This window comes from Micromys minutus, assembly GCF_963924665.1.
Source record: "Micromys minutus genome assembly, chromosome: 31".
In the NCBI taxonomy this organism is placed as follows: domain Eukaryota; kingdom Metazoa; phylum Chordata; class Mammalia; order Rodentia; family Muridae; genus Micromys; species Micromys minutus.
Genome location: NC_137966.1, coordinates 14,137,758 through 14,148,111, shown reverse-complemented (window position 1 = coordinate 14,148,111; position 10,354 = coordinate 14,137,758). Strand labels below are relative to the sequence as shown.

The 10,354-nt window shown below is 41.5% G+C and overlaps 1 protein-coding gene and 1 pseudogene across 4 annotated transcripts in view; both read left to right on the top strand.

Annotated features, from left to right (window-relative positions):
* The first annotated feature begins 2,059 nt into the window (after positions 1-2,059).
* LOC308440137 (low molecular weight phosphotyrosine protein phosphatase-like) lies at positions 2,060-3,037 on the top strand (annotated as a pseudogene). Its single transcript has 2 exons — positions 2,060-2,409; positions 2,906-3,037. The product of its transcript is annotated as a low molecular weight phosphotyrosine protein phosphatase-like (transcript).
* A 3,622-nt stretch (positions 3,038-6,659) lies between these two features.
* Positions 6,660-10,354, top strand: part of LUC7L (LUC7 like) — a 30,035-nt gene continuing 26,340 nt past the window's right edge. The window contains exons 1-3 of one of the 3 annotated variants that reach the window (XM_080942481.1): positions 6,672-6,807; positions 7,677-7,747; positions 8,705-8,799. Coding sequence is in view for 1 of the 3 variants with exons in the window: in XM_080942479.1 (XP_080798605.1) it covers positions 6,747-6,807; positions 8,705-8,799 (156 nt within the window). In the remaining 2 variants the exon portion in view is untranslated. Of the gene's footprint in view, positions 6,808-7,676; positions 7,748-8,013; positions 8,800-10,354 lie in introns of all 3 variants that reach the window. The other 2 variants (XM_080942480.1, XM_080942479.1) reach the window with 2 other exon arrangements.

Sequence of the window (10,354 nt, the reverse complement as noted above, 5' to 3'; positions counted from 1 at the left end):
CTCCTTAAGTTCTGCCCACCTAGGCTTGCGTCACTTCCTGTCAGCGGAAGGGGCGTGCCAGAGCGAGTCAGTTCTGTTGTCCGAGTCGGTTGCTTAGCAACGCGGCAGCTGCGCCCTCTGTTGCCCCTTTCCAGCGGAGAGCCTGTTTGTGTAGGAGCATTTTGGCCTAATGCTGTGATGGCTTAGGCTTCCTGTTGCAATACTAACCCCAAGAAACCATGAAGGGAGGCTAGGCGTTGGTCACCTGGACTGCACTGAGGCTTCTTTTTTCTAAGCTGCGTATGTTTCCGAGCCATGGTATTTTCTTTTCTCTATGCACACGCAGGCACACACAGAGATACACTACAACAGAGAGTGAAGGTCGGAGGACAATTTTGTAGCGTTGGTTCTCTTCTTTTACGTTTATGTAGGTTCTTGGGATCGAACTTAGCTTACAGACTTGCACAGTTGCTTGGCAAGGGCTTTTATCCACTGAGTCCTCTCACGGGACCTTTACTGGTTCCGAGACAGGGTCTGATGTAGTTTAGGCTGGTTCTGATCTTGAAACCCTTACTTTCTGAACTCTGTCTCCTGAATACTGTGATTACAGACACGTGCCTGTAGGTATACATTTTTTGCAACCTTCACTTAATATGGTTCAACCTCTCCTCTAACCCACCACCTACCAGAGGTAGTGGAAGAACGAAGTTAGTGAGATATGGGGGAAGTGGACCTGTTCAGCAATAATTCTTTGGGGAGCGAGCTCAATCTTCTTGGGCAGCAGTACAGTCCTATAGCAAACACCAAATACGATTCAGCAGCTGCAGATCAGTCCTCTAGGCAGGCAGACACCAGGCACGAACCAGCAGCTACAGTCCAATCCTTTTAGCAAGCAGACACTAGGCAGCTGTAGTTCAATCCTGAACTACACCAACCGGCCTGAGGCGAGAAGTGGCTATTGGAACCTCATAAGCATTTCTTTGGTGAGTTTCTCTCAATGGTAGTGTTACCACTAGGTGAGCTCAACAATGCTACATAAGGCAAACAAATACATGCATGTCTTTAGTGAAGACTTTTGAGGCAGATCAAACCAAACTCAGTGCCCATCTCCCACTGTCTGTGGGGTTATATTGATACTCCTTCATCAAGCATCCTTTCATGTGCTACTATCCCGACATCCTTTCACCTGTCTGCTTCAGGAAAACAGTCTTTCATGTGTTTGCTTTAGCAAGACATTCTTTCAACTGTTTGCCCCCGCAAAACATCATTTGGCATAGCTAACTTCCCAAAGAACTGGAACTTTCCACTCCATGAGCCATTATACAGACTTTATGCAGCATTGTTAATCTAACCCAGAGCTTTGTGGTTGGTGGATAAGTGCCCTCCCAATTTAGGTACAACCCTAGCTACTGCTTCTTCTCCTCCTCCTCCTTCTCCTTCTCCTTCTCCTTCTTCTCCTTCTCTTCTTCCTCCTCCTTCTCCTCCTTCTTCTTTTCTTCTCCTCCTCCTTCTTCTTCTCCTCCTCCTCCTTCTCCTTCTTCTCCTTCTCTTCTTCCTCCTCCTTCTCCTCCTTCTTTTCTTCTCCTCCTTCTCCTTCTCCTTCCTCTTCCTCTTCCTCTTCCTCTTCTTCTTCTTCTTCACCTCCTCCTCTTCCTCCTCCTCCTCCTCCTCTTCCTCCTCCTTTTTTAAGGTAGGGTTCTCATTTAGCCCAGGTTGGCCTTGTACTTTTTATATATTTAAGGCTAGCCTTGAACTCCTGGTTTTCCTGCCTCTATTATTTGCTGGGATTATAGGCCTGCAACACCACACCTAGTGATTTGAAGGTTGGGGAAAGGTGGTCTGGGGAGCTTAACCCATGCCCCAGTGTATGTTAGGCAAACACTCTTATCACTGAGCTACATCCCCAAGCCTCAGTACACTTTTAGTTGTTCATCTGTTTATTACTGATGGCACAGTCTCATTACTATGGGTAATTGTTTAGATGGAGGAAGGCTGTCCTGCCAATTTTTTGCCGTCAGTTAAAGTAAAGGAGACAGACAGAAAACAAAGGTGGGCTGGGCGCCAGGGTCTGCCCCGAAACATGGCAGAGGTTGGGTCCAAGTCAGCGCTGTTCCTGTGTCTTGGTAACATTTGCTGGTCACCCATTTCAGAAGCAGTGTTCAGAAAATTGGTGACTGATGAAAAAGTTTCAGATAATTGGAGGATAGACAGTGTGGCTACACCCACCAATGATGTGGGAACCTCCCTGACTATCAAGGGCAGAACTTTATGAGAAAACATGGCATTCACGTGCATCACGTTGAACGGCATATTACAAGAGAAGACTTTGCTACATTTGATTATATACTATGTATTAATGAAAGCAATCTGAGAGATTTGAATAGAAAAAGTAATCAAGTTAAAAACTGCAAAACTGGAGGGAAACTATTAGTTTTATTGTTAAATATGGTAGATATTAATATTCCTCTTAGATGACCAGTGATTGCAATTGACCCAGTTTGAACTAAGTACCCTGTGAGTATGAGAGAAACTAGTGACAATCAGAACAAGTTTTCGTATCCAATGTTCAAGAGGAACTTGCTATTGTTGAATTGATTTTAATATTTGTACATAAACACTGATTTTTTGCATTGTTTTATATTTATTGTACTTTAACACCTGGTGTACAGTTCCAGAAATAATCTGGAAATCTGGCAAAAAGAAACAAAAAACCAAAAAACCTGCAAAGCTAAAATTGAGCTACTTGGGGCTAGAGAGATGGCTCAGTGGTTAAGAGCACTGACTGCTCTTCCAGAGATCCTGAGTTCAATTCCCAGAAATCACATGGTGGCTCATAACTATCTGTAATGAGATCTGATGCCTTTTTCTGGTATGTCTGAAAACAGCTACAGTGTACTTATATATACTAAATTTAAAAAAAATTGAGCTACTTGGTAGCTATGATCTACAGAAACAGCTCATTATTGAAAATTCCTATTATGGCAACGACTCTGACTTCGAGGTGGTGTACCAGCAATGCCTTAGGTTCTGCAAGGGCTTCCTGGAGAAGACTCACTAGCTGGTCCTACCACCACCATTGAGCAACTCACTCACCACTGCTATGCCAAAGGATGGTGGCGGTCCTTAGCCTCATCCCCCACCTGTCTCTACAGCTGACTTACTGAGTATCTTTAAAATAATTGTAGGTAGAAATTAGGTATATATTCAGAAGATAAAAAGGTTTGAATCAGACAGTTTGAGGTGTGGCTAAGCATTCTTAGACTAAGTAAATCTCTGACCTCGCCACCATTACAAAAAAGTGGAAAAAGCAAATAATGGAGCAAAAGAAAAACCCAGTAAAGTAAGTTCAGATCAGCTTCTGAGCCCAGCAAGCTTGGGTAGTCTGGTCTAACTGGAGTGTGTGCATGGCTGGTATACAGTGGTGCTGCTTGCTTGCCTTATACCTCTGTATTCTAGACTCTTATTGTGACAATATCTCCACCCACTGCAGCTTTCCATTTAACATTAGAAGAGTTTAAACTCAGACACTGAGGGTATCAGGTATTTGAGAGGGGAGGAGCTAGCTGTGATGATAGGCATGGAACTCCAGTAGGCCATCTTGAGCTATACAGTGACACCCTGTCTGAAAATAAATAAATAAATAAAAGATGGGATTGACAGATTGGTAAAATTAACAACTTTAATCTTACTTGGTTTTTGTATAGTTTATTTTTTGAGCTTTGTTCCTATTTGAGCCACTTTGCTTTAAAAAAATAGTAAGTGTGCTTAGACAGTGGTATGAATTTGTAAGTGTTCTCTGTCAACATTTTACAAAGTGACAGGCAAGCGTAAGTAATTTTAGTGTGTTTTCAGAAAAGGGACCTCAAATTTATATGGATGCATATCAGAAAGGTTTGTGAATTAAACTGGGACATTATCAAATACAACTAAAATTAAAAAAAAAAAGAAAGTAAGAAAATGAAGGCAGAAATACTAGTCCTTTTTTTTTTTTTTTTTTTTTTTTTGAAGACAGGGTTTCTCTATGTATTCCTAGTTGTTCATGGAACTCACTCTGGTCTCCAACTCACAAATCCACCTGCCTCTGCCTCCTGAGTACTGGAATTAAAGGTTTTCTACACCACCCACCACCCTGCTTCTTCTACTTTTATTTACCCTATGGGCCCAAGTGAGAAGTAAATACATTTTAGCAAGAACAACTGATAAGTGCTTATTGCAGTGTGTGCCTAAGTGCCATTGCTCTGAAGTATTTTGTTGCTAAAATTTGTCCAAAGAACTTGCTTAGGTGCTTTGTTTTGTTTTTATTGTTTTAATTAATTTGTTTATTATATATAACTACACTGTGGCTATCTTCAGACACACCTGGAAGAGGGTATCAGATCTCTTTTTTATTTAAAAATATTTAAAAATATTTTTATGTATATGTCAGAGGAGGGTGTGTGTATTTGACTGCAGGTGCCAAAAGGCCAGAGGAAGGTGTCAAATTTCCTGGAGCTAGGGTTCCAGGAAGTTGTGATCTGTTAGACCTGGGTCCTGGGAACCAAACTCTGATCCTCTTCAAGAGCAGTATATGCTCTTGACCATAAAGCTATCTTTTCAGTCTTTTGCTTGGTTTTTAAGTGAACCAGTATTTTGCCAGCACAAAGACAGCTCTTTGTCTAGAAAGGGCTAAGAGATTGTGTATTCTTTTATTTATATATGTATTTATTTATTTAATGTAGGAACCTTGTTTCAGACACACCAGAAGAGGACACTGGATCCCATTACACATGGTTGTGAGCCACTTTGTGGTTGCTGAGAATTGAACTCAGGACCTCTGGAAGAGCAGTTAATGCTCTTAACTGCTGAGCCATCTCTCCAGAAGGTCACCCTTGGTACTTTCCCTGCCTCCATGAGCTAGCAGGTGTTAGACTCCTGAGCCTTCATTGGCAAAATCAAGCAATTTGGATGGTAAAACAACAATCACCTCTTCCTCCTAATTTAAGATCAGACTGAGATATCCGTTCTGATGGACCACAGCACAACCAGGCCAGTGGAAAAAAAAAGTTCACCAGGAGACAAGAAGGAGAAAACATCAATATTAAAATAAAGCCATTTGTGTCAGCCCTCAGTAGCAAGTGGGCAGAGCCAAGGGAAGTCTTTAAAAAGGGAGTTGTAGATTAAGAGAAATAGCTTGGAGGTTAAGAGCACTTACTGTTCTTGGTTTGGTTTGGTTCCAGCACCTACATGGCAACTCCCAAACATTTCTAACTCTGGTTTTAAGGGAATTGTAATATATTATAAAACAAATATAGTAGTATTATGATCCTCTGTGAAGTGCAAACTCCAGCCAACATTCAAGAGAGTCATACATACGAATTCAGAGAGAAAGAGAACTATTTAATAAACACATGGGCTAGTCTCATGGTGGAAAATATTGCAATTTATATAAAGTAAGCAGCTTTGTCGCGAAAGTCTACCATCCTAGTGTGGTCTTTTCCTCCCAGTAGCAAAAGAAATTCGTTAACGTGAACTTTATAGATCTAACACCTATTTCCTCAGATTTCAGACACAAATCACCCCTGCCCAGTTTTGTATATATATACGAAAAAGTATTTAATTATTTTGCTTTGTAACTTACAAACATTACTCTCAATAGCAATTGATACTTTGCAGCACTGATAAATCAACATCCAAAAAAAAAAAAAAAAATCTTACATCTAATTCAAAAAACAGGTCTCTTTCTTTACTTGCAATTTCATAATCTGCTCGAAGGGCCAAGTCATGGATTTTGGTACATTCTCCTAAATCCATGCGCTGTGGGGGGGAAAAAAATCATACATTAACACCTAGCCATTTTAGAAAGCACGTAATTAACATGATTTAGCACTTCAACTTTCACTGAAAAAAGCAGTATAGTTTTATAGATAGTAAATGAAGAAATGGACCAAGCGTAATGGCATATGCTGATAATCTCACAGGATAGTAAGTTCAAGCCCAACCTGACCTATGTAAGATCCTGTCTCCAACAGAAGAAAGGGAGGCAAGCACATCTGCACATTTCTGTAATTGCAGCACTTGGTAAGGAAGGAAAAGTGGGAGGGTCAGGAATGCAAGTCATCTTTGGCTTCACAATAAGTTCAAAGTCAGCATGGGCACATGAAACTATATTACACAAACAAAAAGGAGCTGAGATATAATCTAAAAATGCGTTTCTCTTTTTCTTTAATGTATAGGAGTACACCGTAGCTGTCTTCAGATACACCAAAAGGAAACATCAGATCCTATTACAGATGGCTGTGAACAACCATGTGGTTTACTGGGAACTGAACTCAGGACCTCTAGAAGAGCATTACAGTGCTCTTAACCACTGAGCCATCTCCCCAGCCCTTCTTTTTAAAAGGAGGGAGGATCTTAGTCTCATAATGACCAGGCTTCCATAGGGTAGCCTGACACCCAGGACTCTGGCCTTTAACTGTCAAGCACTATCCTTCCCCAGTCTCGGAAGCTACTGGAATTATAGGTGCGTGCCACCACGCCAGGCCAAAATCAAGCTTAGTTGATCTAGTCTTTAGTACAATTTGGGACCCCCTCCACTCAGCGACTCCTGGTGTTACAAACTACATTTCCCGATAGGCCTTGCATCAACGTCTACGAAGTTCCTCCCAGCGTTCCCCGCGGCGGGAAAGTGCCGTGAGAGCTTCAGGAGATAGAAACGTCTTTCGTCGTCTCTGTTTGCTGGTTCTCTCGTTGAGTTGTGAGGAGCTTCCCGGCCGTCCCCACTGGCCACCATGTCCGCCCAGGCGCAGATGCGGGCCCTGTTGGACCAGCTCATGGGCACGGCTCGGGACGGTGAGTCTTAGCAGCGGTCCAGGTTCTGGGAGGGGTGGGAGTAAGGCGAGGCCGCCTGGAAGCCTGAGGTGAGGGCCGTGACAGCGTGCGCCTGCGCGGGGCGCCATTTCCCTCCCCTGCCTGCTGACCCCAGGCTCTCAGCCTTTGTCTGATCTGCTTGGCCTCCGAGTCGGCCGCGTTCTACTGGTCCGGGCTACTATCTCCTTCCTGAGAGTCCGATCCGACGGTGGGGCTTTGTCCCCTTCTCGTTTTCCGTCATGCGAATTCCTCTCTTGGTCGGCACCGCGGCTCGGCGCCGCGGGGCATACTGGAGCGTCGGCGAAGGGCTGGAACCAGCGTGGGCTCCGGGGTGCTGGCTGCCGGGTGGCGGAATTTCTCTGATTCTCCTCGGAGGAGAGACGATCCCCGACGGAGCTGGACGGGTTTCGAAAACCCGGGCGTTCTTGGCTCCATACGGTTACAAGGGGAGCCGCAAATGAGCATTTCTAACGTGGGTTCCCTCCGTGTACTTTTCTAGTCTTCCCACCCTTCATTCACAGACTAGCCTCGGTTTAGTCACCTCTTGGCATTCGTTAGGTAGTTTGTTCTGTAAGGAGGCGTGCAAGATCATGGTGGTGTCTCAGGAAAAAGCAGTTGCATCCTAGCAAAGTTAGATCCCTGCTGTGGTTTGTGTTTTTATTTTTACTAAAGTAATGAAGTTGTAATTTCACACTGGCACATTTCATAGGGCTGTGCAGATTCTTTGCACCATTCATAGGTCAATAAGTGCTTTTAGCTTTCTTTGTATGTTGAGTTGCTTTTGAATTGCTTCCCATATTTTTATTTTATACAAACTGAACAATTGTGGCCCCTCTATTTTATTTATAAAGGTTCAGTGTATCTTTGCCTGCCTACATCAATCTGCAAGGGAGTTGCAGAAAAGCCTCATGTTCATCGAGCCGTGAGTCACAACCAATTTCTAAGCTGTTATAACAAAAAAGTGTTTGCTTTTTTCCCCCACAAGTAACTTTAAAAGTGTAGTTTAGAAAGAAAACATTTTCAGTAAAAAGACACTACATTAATCCTGGATGCTTGCAAATCCTGAAATTATATTCCTCCTTGACTATTACACAGCACTGTGTCCTCTACACAGATAGCCTTAAAATTTGTCACATACCACTTTGCCTTTACTTTTATGTATCATTCCCCCTGACTTCCTTACTGCAGGTGTGGGCAAGAAAACTTTTCCTTTAAAACTTTTCAACAGCGGGCATAAAATTCTGCAGCTGAGTTCTTGAAGATTGCAGATGGGTACAGTATGTGTTGGAGTTCACAGTGTGTATTGACTAACCTGATTCCTTTTTGCTTTCTTTGGTATTGTCTTGTTAAAAGTGACTCCCAGGTGCCAACTTTCTTTTTATGGGTGGGAATGAAAGGGGAAGAAGAAGAAAAGGTCTAGAGATATTTAAGTGAGTGATAGAGCTTGAAACCCTTCTTGTAGTTTTTGGTAAAATACCGCCTATTAATTTGACTCTAACAAAAAGATTAGATTATCGATTAGAGTTGGTTGGTGGAGATTAGCAGCTGTAATGATCCGTGGTGGATTCATGGCACTAATCACGGATCTTGATGTGTCCTTGCCCACATATAAATTGGGGCCGATGCCTTCTGGTGCTCACTCCTACTTCTGACTCTGTGAATTAATAATGGAGTTAGATGTGGTTAAGTGTGCTTCTTCATAAAATACTTAGTTTAAAAACTATTTGTATTTTATTCCACTTGTAAATATCTTTAAATCAGTTTCTTAGTGTATATGATGGGAAGCATACAGAAACTCATCCAGGTGTGTTAATTTTGCCAGATAGCCTTGTGTAGTGAATGAGATAATACTTTATTTAAAACCTCAAATGAATTTCAGGAGATGAAACCAGACAGAGAGTCAAGTTTACAGATGACCGAGTCTGCAAGAGTCACCTTCTGGACTGCTGCCCCCATGACATCCTTGCTGGGACGGTAGGTGCATTCCAGAGCTTTCTGATTAGACTACTCAGAAGGAGTGGTAGGTACAGTAGATGGAACCAAGAGGGAGAATTTGTCTTACATAATGGGGGCTAGAGAGGTAGCTCAGTGGGTAAGAGTACTTGTTGCTCTTGCAGCTTTCTTACAAATAGCTGTAATTGATTAGAGTTGGTTGGTGGAGATTCTAGGGGTTTTTATACTTCTGGATTCTAGGCAATCACAATTATATGCACATACCCAGACATAGGTACATACATATACATAATTTAAAAATAATAAAATTAAGCCTTAAAATTAAATAATGTAATCTTTGAAAATATAAGTGTTAGGATTAGAATTGTTGAAATACCCACTTTATACTATGTATAAAGATTTACTGGACTGGGGAGATGTCTTCTTGGTTAAGAGCACTCCTCCTTTCCGAGGACTCACATAGCAGCTCACATCTGTCTTAGCTCCACCCATGAATGTACATTGTACACAGACATACATTCAAAGTAAACAAATTACAGGAGTAATGCCCGTCTTTTATTTTTTAAAAATTAGTTCTTTGAGTATTTCACACATTCATACAAGGTAATATACTCTTTTTTTTAAGATAGTGGTGGTTGTGCTGTTATATTGCACTTTTTTTTTAAACTTTATTTTAAAAAACAAAGATAAATGTACAGATTTTTAAGCATTTTTGCATGGTAATATACTCATCCATTTCTCCACTCTTAGGGGATGTGATTTTGAGGGTCTCATGGGAGTGGGAGATGTGGGGGGAAATGGATGTTTTTCAGGTAGAATTACATTTTCCTTTACTATGTAAAGTCTGTTGTTCTTTAAATTATAGATTGTTGGTAGAGTTTTTGGGTTATGAAACATTTCACTAGTGAAAAATCCATAAAGTAGTCTGGTTATTTGAAAATTTGGCTAATCTTGTTTAATTTCAAGTTGAATATAAGATATTCTAGTATAGTGACATAAATGTATACATGTATGGATATACATACAAACACACATAATTTTGGGTGTAGGCCTGAGTGCATGCAGGTACCCACAGAGGCCAAAAGAATTCACTGGATCCTCTGGAATTGGATTTATAGGTAGTTTTGGGTCTTTCTGATATGGGTGCGAGACACTGCACCCAGGTCCTGAAAACACCAAGTGCTTTAATTGCAGAGCCACCTTTTTCTGTCCCTATTTGTTCTCACCTTATTTATTCTTTATACTGAGTGTATTTGTTGTGTGTATGTCAGTGTAGGTGCCAAGGTATTTGTGTAGATGTCAGAGGACAACACAGAGGAATAATTCTGTCCCTCTTTTAGATCTGCAGGGTGCGTTCAGATTGCTGGGTAGCTTTTTCAAGAAATCTACTAATAACTCTGAATAACACAGATGAATGCTATTTTTGAGGGGTGTGCTTTTCATTGAAATTAAGTTAAATTTAAGGTTAAGCAGTGAAGAGAGTCATCTGCCATATTTCAGCCACTTAGAGTGAAAAAGTGTTTTGGGTTCAGTTTAATAATTTCAGAGCTATTTTGAGGAATGTATTGATTGTGTG